Source organism: Neofelis nebulosa, chromosome 6 (genome assembly GCF_028018385.1).
Source record: "Neofelis nebulosa isolate mNeoNeb1 chromosome 6, mNeoNeb1.pri, whole genome shotgun sequence".
Classification (NCBI taxonomy): domain Eukaryota; kingdom Metazoa; phylum Chordata; class Mammalia; order Carnivora; family Felidae; genus Neofelis; species Neofelis nebulosa.
In genome coordinates this window covers 83196445-83216687 of record NC_080787.1, presented here as the reverse complement: position 1 = coordinate 83216687, position 20243 = coordinate 83196445, and the positions used below count along the sequence as shown (strand labels likewise).

General features: G+C 34.8%; 1 protein-coding gene across 1 annotated transcript in view; it reads left to right on the top strand.

The window, feature by feature from the left end:
* Positions 1 to 20243, top strand: part of RNGTT (RNA guanylyltransferase and 5'-phosphatase) — a 317924-nt gene that overhangs the window by 95688 nt on the left and 201993 nt on the right. Inside the window, exons 10-11 of the mRNA XM_058734685.1 lie at positions 6232 to 6303; positions 11528 to 11692. Of these exons, the coding sequence (XP_058590668.1) occupies positions 6232 to 6303; positions 11528 to 11692 (237 nt within the window). The remainder of the gene's footprint in view (positions 1 to 6231; positions 6304 to 11527; positions 11693 to 20243) is intronic.

The window sequence follows — 20243 nt, the reverse complement described above, 5'->3', positions numbered from 1 at the left end:
GCATGATATCCTCAAGGTTTATTCATGTTGCAGCATGGGATAGATTTCCTTTTTTTCAAAGCTGAATATCATTCTGCCATATCTGTATACCACATTTATTTATCCACATATCTGTTGATGGATATTTGGGTTGCTCCCACCAGTTAGCTATTGGAATAATGATGTTATAAACATGGGTGTACAAATACCTCTTCAAAACCCTGCTTTCAGTTCTTGGGCTATAAACTCGGAAGTGGGATTCCTGGATTATATGGAAGTGCTATTTTTAATTTTTTGACAGAACTGCCATAGTGCCATAGAACTGCCACTGTACAGGTGCTTCCACCATTTTACAGTCTCAACAACAGTGCCCAAGGGTTCCACTTTTCTTAACCAAAGTTTTAAGCTTAGGTATTTTATATTTACCTACTTTTCTGTAGCCTAGGGCAATGGTGGCAGCTGTAGGGAAGGGGGACATTGTGGTGGGGAGGCCATTTGGGAATAACTCAGCCTAGGTATTGGGTCTTTTGTTAGAATCCTTGAGTTCTGGTCTTTTTAGAAAGCTTTCAGTGAATGTTGTCTTTAGCTAATTGGGAATCATATATTATTCCAGTAATGCTCAGGTTATTTCTTTAATTTATTATGGAGTCCAGGAGTCTTTCTTCAGGCAGAAAGAGTATTGTGCTATTTTTATTACTTCTATCAGAAGAGAGAAGAAGGAAGACAAGAATAACTACTGAGTTCGTTTCTATCTGTATTTGAGTAGAAGTGACAATTATCAAGAATTTATCATTTTACAAGTAGAGCTTCTGGGGATTTGGCGAGCTTGGAGCTGAACCCTGGTGTGCCTTTTTGCTTTACCAGAGTCTTAGTAGTTTTCAGTGTTTTAATGCTTACTTGTATATTTCCTTTTACTTGTTTTGTTTGCTGATAATAAATTTTCCGTTTTGCTATTTTTAATGTCCAAAGGAAGATATGCTTTTGCTCATTTCATCAGGTAATTTGGGAGAGAAATGCTGTGATGTCTGCTATCTAAACCTGGAAGTTCACTTAATTTCCAACCTTATATTGAAAATAATTTTGAAAATAATAATCCTGTTTTTGGTGCCATCTTGATGGCTCATAAAATTCTCAGATACAAATATTTAAGTAAAAATATTTTAGTAAACAGTTTAAGATAACGAAGTGATTTAATTTATGCCGTGGGTTGGGTTCAAGATAATAACCATAAATAAATACCTGTAGGTTAACAAATACATATTTGGGAAAGAGATTAATTAGTAATAGTTTCTTAAAGTATATTTGTCCTAAATCATTGTGTTCTTTGTAATTTTAGATGGTTGTTTGTGGATTTTCTGTCGTGAAATTAGATCATAAAAACAAAAAAACCCTGCTTAGTTTTTTAGGAAGAATATGAGGAAAGAAAGAATTTTTGGAATATTTTTGAGAATTAAAATTTTATAAAACAGTCCATTATGTACCTGTAATCATCTTTTTAATTTAAAAAAATTTTTTTTAAAGTTTTATTTTTTCATTTTGAGAGAGAGAGAGAGAGCACGTGCGAGCGCACAAGCAGGGTAGGGGCAGAAAGAGAGGGAGAGAGAGAGAGAATCCCAAACAGGCACCACACTGTCAGTGCAGAGCCCGGTGCAAGGCTCAAAGTCATGAACCATGAGATCATGACCATGAGTTGGCCGCGTAACCAATTGAACCACCCCAGTGTCTCTCTGTAATTATTGTTTAATGTCCTTTATCTCTTTTGTGTCCAAGTGCATAATTGAAGTTTTTTCCACTTAATGGCTATGATATGTAATATATTCTCTTGTCCTGTTCCCTTTGATCATAGTAGAGGGACATGGGACCAAGAAAGACCATATGGGTTACATGGGGATTATATTTCTAATAAGGACATAATTTATACCTATAGATTTTATGATTAAAATAATTGGCCTGTAACAAAATTTAAAGCAATAATGATTTAACAAAATTATTACTATTATTTTTTAAAATATAATTTATTGTCAAGTTTGCTAACATACCGTGTATACAGTGTCCTTTTGGTTTTGGGGTAGATTCCTGTGGTTCATTGCTTACATACAACACCCAGTGCTCATCGCACAAGTGCCCTCCTCAATGCGCATCACCCATTTCCCCCTTTCCCCTGCTCCCCACATCAGATCTCAGTTTGTTCTCTGTATTTAAGAGTCTCTTATGGTTTGCCTCACTCTCTGTTTGAAATTATTTTTCCCCTTTCCTTCCCCCATGGTCTTCTGTTAAGTTTCTCAAGTTCCACATATGAGTGAAAATGTATGGTATCTGTCTTTTTCTGATTGACTTATTTAACTCAGCATAATACCCTTCAGTTTCATCCACGTTGTTGCAAGTGGTAGGATTTCATTCTTTCTCATTGCCAAGTAGTATTCCATTGTATATATAAACCACATCTTTTTTATCCATTCATCAGTTGATGGACATTTAGGCTCTTTCCATAATTTGGCTGTTGTTGAAAGCACTGCTCTAAACATTGGAGTGCATGTGCCCTTATGAATCAGCACTCTTGTATCCTTTGGATAAATTCTGAGTACTACTATTGCTGGGTCATAAGGTAGTTGTATTTTTAGTTTTTTGAGGAACCTCTGCACTGTTTTCCAGAGCGGCTGCACCAGTTTGCATTTTTACCAACAGTGCAAGAGGGTTCCCGTTTCTCCACATCATTGCCAGCATCTGTTATTTCCCGAGTTGTTAATTTAAGCTGCTCTGACTGGTGTGAGGTGGTATCTCAGTGTGGTTTTGATTTGTATTTCCCTGATGACGAGTGGCATGGAGCATCTTTTCATGTGTCTGTTGGCCATCTGGATGTCTTCTTTGGAAAAGTGTCTATTCATGTCTTCTGCCCATTTCTTCAGTGGATTATTTGTTTTTTGGGTGTTGAGTTTGGTTAAGTTCTTTATAGATTTTGGATATTAACCCTTTATCCGATATGTCGTTTGCAAGTATCTTTTCCCATTCTGTCAGTTGCCTTTTAGTTTTGTTGATTGTTTCCTTTGCAGTGCAGAAGATTTTTATCTTGATGAGGTCCCAATATTCATTTTTGCTTTTAATTCCCTTGCCTTTGGAGCAAGAAATTGTTGCGGCTGAGGTCAAAGAGGTTGTTGCCTGTTTTCTCCTCTAGGGTTTTGATGGTTTCCCGTCTCACATTTAGGTCTTTCATCAATTTTGAGTTTCTTTTTGTGTATGGTGTAAGAAAGTGGTCTAGTTTCATTCTTTCGCATGTTGCTGTCCAGTTCTCCCAGCACCATTTGTTAAAAAGACTCTTTTTTCCATTGGATACTTTTCCTGCTTTGAAAGGTTGGTTTGCCATACATTTGTGGGTCCAATTCTGGGGTCTGGGGTCTCCGTCGTCGTCGTCGTCTTCTTCTTCTTCTTCTTCTTCTTCTTCTTCTTCTTCTTCTTCTTCTTCTTCTTCTTTTTTTAATCTTTATTTTTGAGAGAGAGAAAGACAGAGCGCAAGCAGGGGAGGAACAGAGAAAGGAGACACAGAATCCGAAGCAGGTTCCAGGCTCTGAGCTGTCTGCACAGAGCCCGACATGGGCTCAAACCCACGAACTACGAGATCATGACCTGAGCCGAAGTCGGACGCTTAAGTGACTCAGCCACCCAGGCGCCCCTCTGGGGTCTCTATTCTATTCCATTGGTCTATGTGTCTGTTTTTGTGCCAATACCATACTGTCTTCATGATTACAGCTTTGTAGTAGAGGTTAAAGTCTGGGATTGTGATGCATCTTGCTTTGGTTTTCTTTTTCAACATTACTTTGGCTATTTGGGGTCATTTGTGGTTCTATAAAATTTTAGGACTGTTGTTCTAGCTTTGAGAAGAATGCCGGTGTAATTTTGATTGGGATTTCGTTGAATGTGTAGATTGCTTTGGGTAGTATTGAAAATTTAACAGTATTTATTCTTCCAATCCATGAACATGGAATATTTTTCCATTTCTTTGTGTCTTCTTCAATTTCCTTCATAAGTTTTCTGTGGTTTTCAGCATACAGATCTTTTATATCTTTGGTTAGGTTTATTCCTTGGTATTTTATGGTTCTTGGTGCAATTGTAAATGGGATCAATTTCTGGATTTCTCTTTCTGTTGCTTCATTATGGGTGTATAGAAATGCAACCGATTTTTGTACATTGATTTTGTATCCTGTGACTTTGTTGAATTCATGTATCAGTTCTAGCAGTATTTTGATGGAGTCTGTCGGGTTTTCCGTGTATATAGTATCATGTCTGCGAAAAGTGAAAGTTTGACTTCTTCTTTGCCAAATATGATGCTTTTTATTTCATTTTGTTATTTGCTGAGGCTAGGACTTCCAACACTATGTTAAACTACAGTGGTGAGAGTGGGCATCCCTGTCATGTTCTCAGTTTTTCCCCATTGAGGATGATACTAGCTGTGGGCTTTTCATATATGGCTTTTATGATGTTTAAGTATGTTCCTTCTATCCTGACTTTTTTGAGGGTTTTTATTAAGAAAGGATGTTGTATTTTATCAACTGCTTATTCTGCATCTATTGACAGGATCATATGGTTCTTACCCTTTCTTTTATTAATGTGATGTATCACATTGATTGATTTGTGAATATTGAACCAGCCCTACAGCCCAGGAATGAATCCCACTTGATCATGGTGAATAATTCTTTTTTTTAAAAAAAATTTTTTTTTTCAACGTTTTTTTATTTTTATTTTTGGGACAGAGAGAGACAGAGCATGAACGGGGGAGGGGCAGAGAGAGAGGGAGACACAGAATCGGAAACAGGCTCCAGGCTCCGAGCCATCAGCCCAGAGCCTGACGCGGGGCTCGAACTCCCAGACCGCGAGATCGTGACCTGGCTGAAGTCGGACGCTTAACCGACTGGCGCCCCTGAATAATTCTTTTTATATGCTGTTGAATTCGATTTGCTAGTATCTTGTTAGGAATTTTTGCATCCATGTTCATCAAGATATTGGCCTGTAGTTCTCCTATTTTGTGGGGTCTCTGTCTGGTTTGGGAATCAAAGTAATGCTGGCTTCATAGAATGAGTCCAGAAGCTTTCCTTCCATTTCTAGTTTTTGGAACAGGTTGAGAAGGATAGGTATTAACTCTTCTTTAAATGTCTGGTAGAATTCCCCTGGGAAGCCAGCAGGCCCAGGTCTCTTTTTTTGTTGGAAGATTTTTGATAACTGATTCAATTTCTTCACTAGTTATGAGTCTGTTCAAATTTTCTATTTCTTCCCATTTGAGTTTTGGTAGTGTGTGGGTGTCTAGGAATTTGTTCACTTCTTCCAGTGGTCCAGTTGTCCTGTTTGTTGGCATATAATTTTTCATTGTATTCTCTAATAATTGTTTGTCTTTCTGAGGGGTTGGTTGTGATAAGTCCAATTTCATTCGTGATTTTATCTGTTTGGGTTCTTTCTCTTTTCTTTTTGAGAAGTCTAGTGAGGGGTTTATCAATTTTGTTTATTTTTTCAAAAAACTAGCTCTTAGTTTCATTGATCTGTTCTACTGTTTTTTTAGATTTTGTATTATTTCTGTTATGATTATAACATTTAATATAATGTTATATTATATGTTAATTATTATTAACATATATTAATATATTAATAAATATATTAATGTTATTTTTAAATGTTAATATAACATATAATAATTTCTGTTATGATTATAATCATTATTATTTCTCTTCTTCTGCTGGCCTTGGGGTTTCTTTGCTGTTCTGCTTCTAGTTCCTTTAGGTGTGCTGTTAGATTTTGTATTTGGGATTTGACTTGCATGAGGATTATATTTATAATAAGGACACCATTTTACTTATAGATTTTATGATTAAATAATTGGCCTGTAACAAAATTTAAAGCAGTAATGATTTAACAAAATTATTTTTAAAAATGTTCCTCATATTTAGAATTAAAATTTATAGTTCCTTTGTTCTAATAGCTGGTTAGTAATTCAAACATGAAACAAAATGTAGCATAGTAATTCAAATAGTAAAAGCATAATGAGATATTGTCATATCATTTTCTTTTAGTGCAGAATAAATTCATGACAGGGAGTTTTGGAATGCAGACAGTGTATTGATCTGGGTATGTGTGTTCACTTTAATGTTTCATCAGGTTGTATATTATATGATTTATGTACTTGCTGTGTGTACATTATGTTTGAATCAAATTAAAGAAATTGCCATTAAAATATGAAGAAACTTACCTTCTTTTCTTTTCTCTTTCAAGGAAATGATTATTGACAGAGTAAATGGACAGGCTGTTCCTAGGTATTTGATATACGACATAATTAAATTCAATGTAAGTACCTTTTATAGTTTATAAAATTGCCCTTGAGATAATAGTTATATTTTTACACATAAAAAATGTTACTGCCGGGGTCCCTTGGTGGCTCAGTCAGTTAAGTGTCTGACTTCAGCTCAGGTCATGATCTCAGGGTTTGTGAGTTCAAGACCCGTGTCAGGCTCTGTGCTGACAGCTCAGAGCCTGGAGCCTGCTTCAGATTCTGTGTCTCCCTGTCTCTCTCTGCTCCTCCCCCGCTTGCACTCTGTCTCTCTCTTTCTTAAAGATAAATAAACATTAAAAAAATTTTTAAAAAGTGTTACTGCCTTAGAGATAGTAGGAAAGAAAAATTGTGACTGAGGTTACTCATATGAAATCTTAATAATTTTTTACATTTCTTTGTCTTTAGAGTTTTTTTAGATACTTCAGGTGAGTAAAGAAAAATAGTTTAACTGATAAATAAGACAGCATTTTATAGGATGTAAACTCTTGGTTTTAGTTATTCTATACCCACTTAAAAAAACAAATCCACAAATTTTATTACTGTTACTTAAAAAAAAGAGAGAGAAGCTGATTATGGGTGTTGAGCATGTAACTTGGGGGCATAAATATGTTATTCATGAGTACAGGCAGGAAACTTAAAATATAAAATTCTGTTATAAACAGATATCAAAAAATAGGAATTACATTCTCTACCCATGCTATAGTTTTAGACCAGCCCCCAAATCTGCCTGTTTAGTTTAATTTTAGTATCACTGTCTAGATTATTTAGACAATACAAGATGACTCTATAAATGCAAGAAACTCTTTCAACAGTGTACACCTACGAAAAGGTATAATCATTTCTCTAGACCTACATTATTCAAATTGCATAGTCATTTAGTATTCAAAGTAGACCAAAAGCAATTAAGAATTCTGGACTTAAAAGTGTTGTCTAAGTATTACGATTTTGAAGATTTATAACAAATTTTTAAAAGTTCTCTTTTGGGGTATGTATTTTACTTATTATTTTTTGAAGCTTATTTATTTTGAGAGAGAGAGTGCACATGCATATGAGTAGGGGGTGGCAGACAGAGACGGAGAGAGAGAGAGAATCCCGAGCAGGCCCTGAGCTGTCAGCACAGAGCCTGACGCTGGGCTCGATCTCATGAACTGTGAGATCATGACCTGAGCTGAAACCAAGAGACGAACGTTCAACTGACTGAACCACCCAGGCACCCCTGGGGTATGTATTTTACATTACAGTATCAAGATTCAGGATTGCATTAATCCAGGTTACTTTAAAAAAGGCATTTTTTTTTTCCTGGAAATTTTCAATCTATATCTATATCTATATCTATATCTATATCTATATCTATCTATATATATTCAATATATATGTTTGTGTTTGTGATTACTGTATTCCTCAAAAGTAATGCTTTCCAGAATTGACTATTCTTATCACAGATTTTGGAATAATGTTCATTGGCCCATAATGAGACATAAAGGGTGGTGGTTGCATTGTTTTGTTGTGATTGGGGAAGTTTTGTCTTCTTTGCTTTTTGACATTGAGCTCTGCTTTAATATGTGTTCAGTGCAGGTTCACTTCTTAGCCTGGGAACTTTGACAATAGCCTTCTAATTCTTTAAAAAATAAATATGAGAAGTTTCAGTGTATACAAAAGTATAGAGAATAATTTAAGGAATATACATGTATTAACCACCAGATATGTTGAAGCTTAACATTTTGTCATTTTTACCTATTTTTTAAGATAAGAAATAAATCATTACAAATCTAGTAGAAGTTTCTTGTGCACACCTCTCTCATCCAAAACAGGACGACCTTTTACGCAGAAGAAACTTCTACCCTGTATTTGATATTTGTTATTTTCATGAATGTTTTTAATACCTGTACTGTCTATGTGTGTGTCCATAAAATAATATGGTATTGTCGTGAGAGGTTTCTAGTGTTATATAAATGCCATTGTACTGTACTGTGGTACTCAGCATTTTGGTCCACATTATTTTGTTGAGATTTATCTGTATTAATACATACAGGTTTAGTTCATTCACTTTAATTAGTATTGAGTATTAATTTGCATAAACATATAAAAATTTTCTTTCCTTTTAATCATTTGGGTTTCCATATTTTGCTGTTATACAACTATTGAACAGTTTTATATATTCTTGTGTGCATATCAGAGTTTGTCTAGGAGAGTTTTCATTCTTGGGATGTAAACACCTGAGATGTGTTTTTAAAAAGTACAGTTCCTCACTCCTGCCTATGATATAGAAACCTACATCACAGAGATTCTGAATTGGCAACTTGAGGTGTATTTGCTACCTTCTTGAATTCCTCTCAGAAGTAGGTGTAACAGCTTACCACAGTTGGTATTATCAGACTTGAAAATTTTTGCTAATTGGATGCGTATGAAATGGTATTTCATCTTTCTTTAATTTGCTTTTCCCATATTACTAATGAAGTTAAGGCATTTCAAATGTTCATTTTTACTTATTTGGATTTTTTAGTGTGTGATTTAATTGTAAGTTGAATAATTTTCTAATTTTGTTATTTGGTTGTCAATCTTAATGTGTAGGAATTAATTATTCTGGATTCTAATACTTTTTGGTTATGTATGTGACAGTATCTTTTGCAGATTAGTATCTAATGATGCACAGAAGTTTTTCATTTTAATGAAATCAAACTTACTGGACTTGAAAGTTTGTGCTTTTGCATCCCGTTTAGGAAATTCATCCATATTTTGCTGTGATATGATTAGGTTATGCTTTAACTCTCTAGGGCTGTAATTATTTACTCAATAAATATTTATTGAGTGCCTATCGCCATATTTCATTGGTTTTAAAGTCACATTTCCCCCCACATTTCTGATATTAGTATATATTTATAATTGAAACCATCATATATTTAATTCCTTAATTTATTATGGAGCCTTGATGATTAGCCAGCTTATTTTGAATCACGAAGTCAAGGTCACTATTAGAAAAAAGTAATTTTTTAAAATAATTGTTAAAAATCCTTTTAGTTCCCTTATTTTGTACAAGAATTTCATTAATCATCTTTTATATGTATTGTTCTAGGTATTGGATATGCATAGGTGAATAAGACATAATTTCTGGCTTTCAGGGAGTTTGTAATAGAGTACACTGGCCTCCAAAGGCGGCTGTTATCACAGATTTGAGAAGAATTTTTCATGTTTGTGTTTATGTATTCAGTTTTTGTCTGTGTTATAACATATACAGTTGTACATGTATGCAATTCATTAGAAATTAACATGCATATATTATAAACATTTGTTAGGTATGTATTTAGATTGGGTACAAAATCGAGAAATTTGTGGGCCACTGGACTCATGGACAAGGAATAGATGTAAAGAATTATGATGGTATAACAACAATGCAGGTATGTTAGGGATATAGAAATGTATGAAAGGCACTAGAGAAGTGAGAGTATTTCAGTTTAGCCAGGGTGTAGTTGAGTTACTGAAGTGTTGACTTGCAGATAGAGAAAGTTACATGGATTAATTTTGAAGGATAGAATCATGGATGTCAGGAGCATTAGGTGGTTGTTAGTGTACTTGATGTCTGGGGAGATATGGGACACAGCAGGAAATGCAAATGGATTGGGGTCAGGTGACTTGAATAAGGCATTTTAGCTTAGTTCTGTAATAGGGCACTCTTGATTCGTTTTAGTTATGTTCATGATAGGCTCACACTTTTATTGTTTTGAAAGATGAACCACAGTGGCAGCTTAGATAGTATTTTGAAGTGAGAAAGAATTCAAAACTAGAAGGCCAGTTAGTTAATAGTTACTGAGTTCTTCCTGTTGTCTGTTTTCAATGATTTACCATCTATCAACTGCCTCCTTTAGTATAGGCAGCATAGATTTGCAGATGAACCTGCTTTCAGTTTTTTCTTGTTGTTTTGATGAATTTATGTATACATACTTTGAAGTGAAAAGTATTTAGGAGAGAATTAAGACAACTTACATATTTGTAAACAGTTGTTAGGCTTTTTATTTAAAAAAGGAGGACTTGTTCCACATTAATTTTATAGGGATCTGAATTCATCTAATAGGTATAATAAATAAGCCTAACATTTTAGGTTTTTCAGCCTTATCAATGATGTAGGTGGTATGGGAAAGATTACACATGAACTTTGTGATCATTGACTAACATTTCTTCAATACATACCTTTTACAAACAGTTGTATGCCTTTATGTAAAGGGAACATATACTACCTCATATCTAGGGCTTATTATTCTTTGCTGAGTATCAAAATTGTCATCCTTTCAAAGCTGAGAAAAAGTCATTCTCAAGGCATATTTAATGTCTACAGCTTAAGCAAATGCTGCCACCCTTTTGTAAGCATTAGGTTGTATAAACGTTATGTTGGGTGATATAGATTAGGGAAGAGGAAGAAGATGAAAAGGTGAGAAAAATTCATGGAAGGGTGTCCCATCTGCAAAATAAAAAAGAGGGGTACTTGATATGAGGTGATGTTACTTATCTGGATGATACTGTCACCAGATGAAGTGTTATAAACTATATTTGTCTATACCATTTGGATAGTTTAAGCCCCTACCTTCAATTTATGTAAAAAGTATATGCACTCTTTTTATTCCATGGTTCAAATCATAGATACCACTTATATGGACCATGTTGTATATATACTGTATATAGAGAACTTTATAACTGTATAATTGAATATATTATGGAAACTTTGTTCTAGATTAGTTTTCAGAGTTGAGAATGTATTTGTCTAATAATTATTTTCTACTTGTTGATGTATTAGCACTTTAAGCAACAAAAAACATTATAGGCGACTGTGTTGCTTATTTTGATATGTTATTTGCTTATACTTTCCAGAATTATGTGGATTTTAGTTTTATACCGGTTTTATTTGTTCATATAATTGTACTAATTCAAATAATAAAAATGATTAGTCAGTATATTAACACTTTAATTCAGATGTGAAAACTTCAGTTTATATTGGAGAATATCGTATCATTCTTATACTATTTCATGCATTTATAATTTAAATAACTCTTGTGTGTCTATATGTGTGTGTTTAGGTGTGTTTATTAGTCAAATTAGGACTGACATATGGTTGTGCGGTCTGTGCACTGGACAACTTTAAAGATGCTCCTTACATAGACTGCTATGTACATTGTGACGGCTTTAATAATTATGCTGATAAAATAGTTTTTAGTATTGAAATTGAAATAATTGTCTCATTTGATTCAGGCACAGCCAGTTGGAGATTGTGATTTTAATATTCGTCTGCAGTGTATAGAAAGAGAAATAATAAGTCCTCGACATGAAAAAATGAAGACTGGGCTCATTGACAAAACACAGGAACCATTTAGTGTCAGAAATAAGCCATTTTTTGACATCTATACTTCAAGAAAGGTAAAATTTTCTAATTAGTCCTTACAGTGTGTCATAATTCAGCTTGTGAGAGGATTATGAATGACATATTACTGCCCAGTTGTCTTGATTTTTCCAGAAATTATTTTAATTGAATATAGCACTATTCTGGACAAACTTGTGCAATTCCCAAGTCTTCTCCAGAGTAAGATTCTCAGTGATGGAAACTTAAACTAGGTTCCTTTCTTGTTTCTCATAATAGTTTTTGATTCATGGCTGTTGGTCTATGTTATGTTTTTTAAAAAGCTGTAGACAGTAAAGAATGAGATAGAGTGAAAATTACCTGTTATGCCTTCTGAAGGTCACCAACCACCAGTGGTTGGTACTTACTCCTATTTAAAAAAGCATTTGCATACGTACATATATTGAGGGTTTTCTTTTGTTTCTTTCTGTTGTTTTGACACTTAAAATGCATCATTCTGGGATTGTTGTTTTCTTTACCTAACAGTGTGGCTTGGAAATATTTCCAGGTTAGTGCTTAGAGATTTGTCTCATTATTTTTAACTACTACATAGTATTTGACAGTAAAGATGCACCATGAAATTATTATATTTTGGAGAAGGGGTGGTTATGATAGAATAATATAGGAAGTATAGCAACATCTGCAAGTATGCATTTTAAACTCTTTTCTAATATAATCCCACATGCTAGATGATGTAAATTTTTGTAGTATTTTACCTGCTTCTGCTCATGTCCACTTAATTTGGAATGAGCCCTTGGATATAATAGCTACAGTAATCCCAGCACTGTCCAGTGCCTATCGTTTTTCATGTCAATGAATACGAAGTTATTATTCTATTTTTATGGAATTTTTGCATAACACCTGCTTGGCATGGAACTCTTGGTTGATCCCTGCTGCCATGATCTTCCCACAGCTCACTGCTTGCCTTTTGTGTCTGATTTGGCAGCAGGGATGTTAAAGGGGTATCTATTTCTGTGCCCTGCCCAATCTGTAGGGTAAGGGTAAGGATAAGGTTGATAGACACTTAACATGGACTATGTCATTGGTGAAAATTTGCTAACTGGAGCAATGCATTCTTATAGAAACACTTTCTAAATTATAAATCAGTGTAAAAGTTGAGCAGAGGCCACATGGTTTCAGTTTGCATTCATTTTTTAAAAAAACTAACTTGACAGCTTGTGCTGTCATAATTCAAGTTCAACATTTAAGAAAATGTCTTAGATCATACAGTTTCTTTAGTTACAATCAGTGCTACTTAGAAATATTTGCAGTGGATTACTATTAGAACTGTTCTTAAGGGATGTGAAGCAGTTAGGTTGAACAACTTTTCATGTAGTTTTTCACTAGAAAAACCTGTTTTGTTTTTTTTTTAAACACTTATATAACCCCTAAAAAATTCAAAGATACTCTTTTTTTTAAAGGAATTCTAGGGGTGCCTGCGTGGCTCAGTCAGTTAAGTGTTAGACTCTTGATTTCGGCTCAGGTCATGATCTCACAGTTCATGAGTTCGAGCCCCACATCAGGCTCTGCACTGACAGCACGGAGCTTGCTTGGGATTCTGCCCCTCCCCTGCTGACGTGCGCGTGTGCATTCTCTCTCAAAATAAGTAAACTTAAAAAAAAAATTAAAAGAATTCTAGTATGTGGAATTTTAAGTATAACTTCCTCCTCTCATTTTTCAGTTCTGTTGGTTTTTTTTTTTTTTTTGTTCCATGTAATAAAGAAGAAAAGCACATTTTGTAGCAGAGTTGGTCTAAAGGGTAAGACTATAGCAACACCAGTTATAGGATAGTAGCTACATGTAACACATGATTGCTGTAGAGATTCTTATTATTTTTATCATTACTAATGGGAATGGGTGAAATAGTGATATTATGAATAATAAAGCATTTTTGAGAGAAGTATGTATCATTTTTTATGAGGAATGCTAGTTTTTATGTGGATTTAAACAAAATTTACAACTATGAAGAATGCACAGAAATGTGTAGAATAATAGAATTTTATTTCTATATATCTATAAAATCTTGGAGATAACTTTGATTTTAGGACTTAACATAGCTCTGTTAACAACCTTCTCATTTTGTCATTTGATATGTCAAGTCCAGTGAAGAGATAATGAGTTGTTCAGTTTTTAACTTTAGTATACATAATTAGAATACAGCATCCAAAATAGTAAAAACAAATAGCAGCTTCTCAGATTACAGCTTATTTGTATTTACAGCTTGTTTGTATTTACAGCTTGAAGGCCAATTAAAAAAGAATTATTTGAATGGATTAATATGTCTATAAAATTTTTAAAGTTACACAGCAAAAAGTTTCTATGAAAGTTTTCTATTCATTTATCACATCAGAAGAATAACCATTGCCATTAGCTTATAACTGTATCCATCAGAATTTTCCTATGCACATATAAGCAAATACATTTACTATTCTTACCAACCTTATCCAAGAGATGATTCTTAACACACCATTCTATGCTTTTATTCTTTCTTTCTTTTATTCTATTCTTTGCTTATTTTACTTAATATATCTTGAGTCCCCTTACCCCAGTATTGGTATGTAGAGATAGTCCTCCCCTTTCCTTTTTTTTTTCACAGATGCAAAGATTTTCATCTTATCAGTACCATAATTTAACTATTCCATAGTCTTAGGCATTTGAGTTATTTTTAGACACTGGAGTTATTTTTAGTCACTTGATAGGTTTTTGTTTGTTTTGTATATGAATATCCAATTATTTCTGCACCAGTTATTGAAGAGACTGCCCTTTTTTCATTGACTTGCTTTTTGCACCTTTATGAAAACTAAGTTGTCATGGAATGTCTGGCTCTTTTTCTAGACTCTGTTCTGTTCCCTTGATTGTATTTGTCTGTCTTTACACTAGTACCACACTGTCTTGATTACGTTTCAGATGAAACCTTGAAATGAGATAGGATTAACCTTCCAACTTTCTAGGCCTTAGCATTTTCATGTGAATTTTAGAATAAGTTTGTCAGTGTCTACGAAGTGCATGCTGGGATTTGGATTGGAATTGCATTGAATATATAGATCAATTTGGGGGAGAAGATTTGATACCCTAACAGTGTTGAGTTTTCCAGTTTATCAAACTGGTATTTCTCTCCTTTTATTTAGGTCTTTAATTTCAGAAAATTTTTCTGTTTAAACAGATGAACATAAGGGAAGAAAAGCAAAAATAATATAAAAACAGGGAGGGGGACAAAACATAAGATACTCTTAAATACAGAGAACAAACTGAGGGTTGCTGGAGGGGTTGTGGGTGGGGGGATTGGCTAAATGGGTGATAGGCATTGAGGAGAGCACTTGTTGGGATGAGCACTGGGTGTTATATGTAGGGGATGAATCACTGGATTCTACTCCTGAAATCATTATTGCACGATATGCTAACTAACTTGGAGTAAATTAAAAAAATAAAACAGAAAAAAAAGAAATTTTTGTGGTTTTACTCATCTTTTTTCAGATTGATTTCATACTCTTTGATATATTATAAATAGTATTTAAATTTTTCAATTTTTAATTGTTGATAACATATAGTAATACATTGATTTTTGTATATTGATTTTTTCTTGCAGTCTTGCTAACTCACTTATTACTTTACTAGATTATGTTTTTAATTATTTATTTTTGAGAAAGAGAAAGAGAGAAAGAGAGAGAGAGAGAGAAAACACAAGTGGGGGAGGGGCAGAAAGAGAGGGAGACACAGAATCTGAAGCAGGCTCCAAGCTCTTAGCTGTCAACACAGAGCCTGACATGGGGCTTGAACCCACGAAGTATAAGATAATGACCTGAGCTGCAGTCAGACTCTTAATGAACTGAGCCACCCAGGTTCCCATGTACTAGCTTTTTATAGATTCCATCGTATCTTTTTACATAGACAGTCATGTCCTCTGCAAAACAAAACAAAAAAAAAAAAAGGGCACTTTTAGTTTTCCTTTCCAATCTGGATACCTTTTTATTTTTTCTCTTGCCTTTTTATACTGGCTAAGAGCCTCTTATTTAATGTTGAATACAGGTAGTGAGAGTGATACAGCCATATTTATTCCTTTTCTTTGGAGCAGGAAAAGTCTATTTTAACTATTAAGGGTGCTGTTACCTGTAGGACTTAGCAGATGCCTTTTATACAAGTTTTTAAATTTGAAAGCTGTTGATTTAGGGGGCACCTGGGTGGCTCAGTCAGTTAAGCATCCAATTTTGGCTCAGGTCATGATCTCACAGTTGTTGGGTTTGAGCCTCGTGTTGGGTTCTGTGCTGACAGCTCAGAGCCTGGAGCCTGCTTGGCTTTCTGTGTCTCCCTCTCTCTCTCTGCCCCTCCCCTGCTAGTACTCTCTCTCTTTCTCTCTTTCTGTCTCTCTCTCTCTCTCTCTCTCTCTCAAAAATGAATAAAAACATTAAAAAGCATTTTTTAAAAATAAGAAAAAAAAGAAAGCTGTTGATTTTGGTATACAGACTTTATTTTTCCAGTTCTCACTATATTTTGTTGTTTATAATAATTCTTCAGTTGATTCTCTTGGATTTTCTAGGTATTCAATCATATTAAGTATAAATAGACACAGTTTTATTCTTTAGATTTTTAATATATTTTTCTCTTGTCTGATTCAGTTATGCATGAATACAGATTTAAATTGTGATAGTTATAGGGATCTTGTTCTTGATTTGCATGGCGGTGCTTCTAGTGTTGCTTACAAGTATATGTTGCCTCTGAGTCTGAAATCTATTTTATCAGGTTAAACAAGTATCTGGTTCTATTTTGCTGAGTTGTTTTACTTTTAAAAGCTGAAAGATTTATGCAGTCCGAAGAGAAACCAGAATATTGAGTTGTTTTATTTTTACTCAAGAATAGGTATTTATGGGGCGCCTGGTAGCTCAGTCAGTTGGGCGTCCTACTCTTGATTTTGGCTCAGGTCATGATCTCGTGGCTTGTGACATTGATCTTCACATGGGGCTCTTTGCTGGCGGTGTGGAACTGGCTTAAGATTTTCTCTTCCTTTCTCTCTGCCCCTTTTCCCTGAGTGTGAGCTTTCTCCCAATGTAAATAAATAAACATTTAAAAAAAAGGTATTCAGTATTGCCAAATGACTTTTCATCTATAGATATAATACAATTATCTTTTTCTGTTAGGTTTATTTATCTCATGAGTTATATGAAAATATGTCCTAATATGATAAGTCCTACTTAATGTATTGTTACTATTTTTGAAGACTTCATTATTATTGTTATTTCTTTTCTTTACAGCAGTTTGGTTCACAACTTTTTTTTTTTTTTAAGTTTCACATTTTTATTTAAATTCAAGTTAGTTAACATATAGTGTAGTATTGGTTTCAGGAGTAGAATTTAGTGATTCATCACTTACATACAACACCCAGGGCTCATCACAGCAATTGCCTGCCTTGATCCTCATCACCCATTAAACCTATCCTCCTGTCCAGTTCCCTTCCAGCAACCCTTGGTTTGTTCTCGTTAGTTAAGAGTCTGTTTTCTGGGGGCGCCTGGGTGGCGCAGTCGGTTGAGCGTCCGACTTCAGCTCAGGTCACGATCTCGCGGTCCGTGAGTTCGAGCCCCGCGTCGGGCTCTGGGCTGATGGCTCGGAGCCTGGAGCCTGCTTCCGATTCTGTGTCTCCCTCTCTCTCTGCCCCTCCCCCGTTCATGCTCTGTCTCTCTCTGTCTCAAAAATAAATAAAACGTTTAAAAAAAAATTAAAAAAAAAAAAAAAAAAGAGTCTGTTTTCTGGTTTGCTTTTCTCTCTTTTCTCCCCCTATGTTCATTTGCTTTATTTCTTAAATTCTGAATATAAGTGAAATCATATGGTATTTGTCTTTCTCCGACTTATTTTGCTTTGCTTAGCATAATACTCTCTAGTTCCATCCATGTTGTTGCAAATGGTAAGATTTCATTCTTATGATGGCTGGGTGATATTCCGTTGTGTGTATGCATATATATACACCACATCTTCTTTATCCATTCATCAGTCAATGGACATTTGGGCTCTTTCCATAATATAGCTATTGTTGATAATGCTGCTATAAACATTGGATTGCTTGTACCCCTTTGAATCTGTATCTTTGTATCTGTTGGGCAAATACCTAGTAGTGCCATGGCTGGATTATATTGTAGTTTCATTTTTCACTTTTAAGGAACCTCCATATTATTTTCCAGAGTGGCTGCACCGGTTTGTATCCCCACCAAGAGCATAAGGGAGTTACCCTTTCTCTGCATCCTTGCCAACATCTGTTGTTTCCTTGTGTTGTTAATTGTAGCCATTCTGACAGGTGTGAGGTGATATCTCATTGTAGTTTTGATTTGCATTTCCCTGATGATGAGTGATATTGAACATTTTTTTTCATGTGTCTTAGCTATCTGGATGTCTTCTTTGGAAAAATGTCTATCCATGCCTGCTGTCCATTTTAATTGGATTATTTTTTGGGGGTTTGAGTTTTATACATTGTTTATAGATTTTGGATACTAACCCTTTATCAGATATGTCACTTGCAAATATCTTCTCCCATTTCGAAGGTCGCCTTTTAGTTTTGTTGGTTGTTTCCTTTTCTGTGCAGAGCTTTTTATTGTGAAGTCCCAATAAGTTCATTTTTGCTTTTGTTTCCCTTGCATCAGGAGACATATCTAGTAAGAAGTGGCTATGGGTGATAGCAAAGAGGTTACTGCCTGTGTTCTCCTCTCAGATTTTGGTGGTTTTCTGTCTCACATTTAGGTCTTTTATCCATTTTGAGTTTATTTTTTGTGTACGGTGTAAGAAAGTGGTCCAGTTTTATTCTTCTGCATGTTGCTGTCCAGTTTTCCCAGCACCATTTGTTGAAGAGACTTTTTTCCATTGGCTACTCTTTCCTGCTTTGTCAAAGATTAGTTGACCATATTGTAGTGGATCCATTTCTGGATTTTCTATTCTGTTCTATTCATCTCTGTGTTGTTTTTATGCCAGTACCATACTGTCTTTTATCACTTCAGCTTTGTAATATGATTTGAAGTGTGGAATTGTGATGCTTACAGCTTCGCTTTTCTTTTTCAAGATTGCTTTGGCTATTTGAGATCTTTTTGGATTCCATACACATTTTTGGATTGTTCTAGCTCCATGAAAAATGCTGTTGGTCTTTTGATAGGGATTGCATTAAATGTGCAGATTGCTTTGGGTAGTGTAGATATTTTAACAGTATTTGTTCTTCCAATCCATGAGCATAGAATGTTTTCCCATTTCTTTGTGTTATCTTCAGTTTCTTTCTTCAGTGTTCTATAGTTTTGGAAGTACAGATTCTTTACCTCCTTGTTAGGTTTTTTTTTTTTTTTTTTTTTTTTTACCTCCTTGTTAGGTTTATTCCTAGGTATCCTATGGTTTTTGGTGGAACCGTAAATGAGATTGATTCCTTGATTTCTCTTTCTGCTGCTTCATTATTGGTATGTAGAAATGCAACAGATTTCTAGATACTTATTTTGTATCCTGCAACTTTACTGAATTAGTGTAGCAGTTCTAGTAATTTTTTGGTGGAGTTTTTCATGTTTTCTACATAGATTGTCATGTTGTCTGCAAATAGTGAAAGTTCGACTTCTTCCTTGCTGGTTTGGATGCCTTTTATTTCTTTCTGTTTTCTGATTGCTGAGGCTAGGACTTCCAGTTCTATGTTAAATAACAATGGTGAGAGTGGACATCCCTGTCTTGTTCCTGAACATAGAGGAAAAGCTCTCAGTTTTTCCTCATCGAGAATGATATTAGCTGTGGGTCTTTCATATATGGCCTTTATTATCTTGAGGTATGACCTTTCTGTTCCTACTTTGTTGAGGTTTTTATCAAGAATGGATGCTGTACTTTGTCAACTGCTTTTTCTGCATCTATTGAGAGGGTCATATGGTTCTTACCCTTCCTTTTATTAATGTGGTATATCATGTTGACTGATTTGCAAATATTAAACTTCCCTTGCAATCCAGGAATAAATCCTACTTGATTGTGGTAAATGATTCTTTTAATGTACTGTTGAATTCGATTTGCTAGTATTTTGTTGAGAATTTTTGCATCCAACTTTACCTGAGATATTGGCCTGTAGTTCTCTTTTTTTAAGTGGAGACTTAGCTGGTTTTGGAATCAAGGTAATGCTGGCCTTGTAGAATAAATGTGTAAGTTTTCCTTCCATTTCTATTCTTTGGAACAGTTTGAGAAGAATAGGTATTAACTCTTCTTTAAATGTTTGTTAGATTTTTTTTTTTTTTTCAACGTTTTTTATTTTTATTTTTGGGACAGAGAGAGACAGAGCATGAACGGGGGAGGGTCAGAGAGAGAGGGAGACACAGAATCGGAAACAGGCTCCAGGCTCCGAGCCATCAGCCCAGAGCCTGACGCGGGGCTCGAACTCACAGACCGCGAGATCGTGACCTGGCTGAAGTCGGACGCTTAACCGACTGCGCCACCCAGGCGCCCCTAAATGTTTGTTAGAATTCCCCTGGGAAGACATCTGGCCCTGGACTTGTGTTTGTTGGGAGATTTTTGATAACTGCTTCAATTTCTTTACTGGTTATCAGTCTGTTCAAGTTTTCTATTTCTTCCTATTTCAGTTTT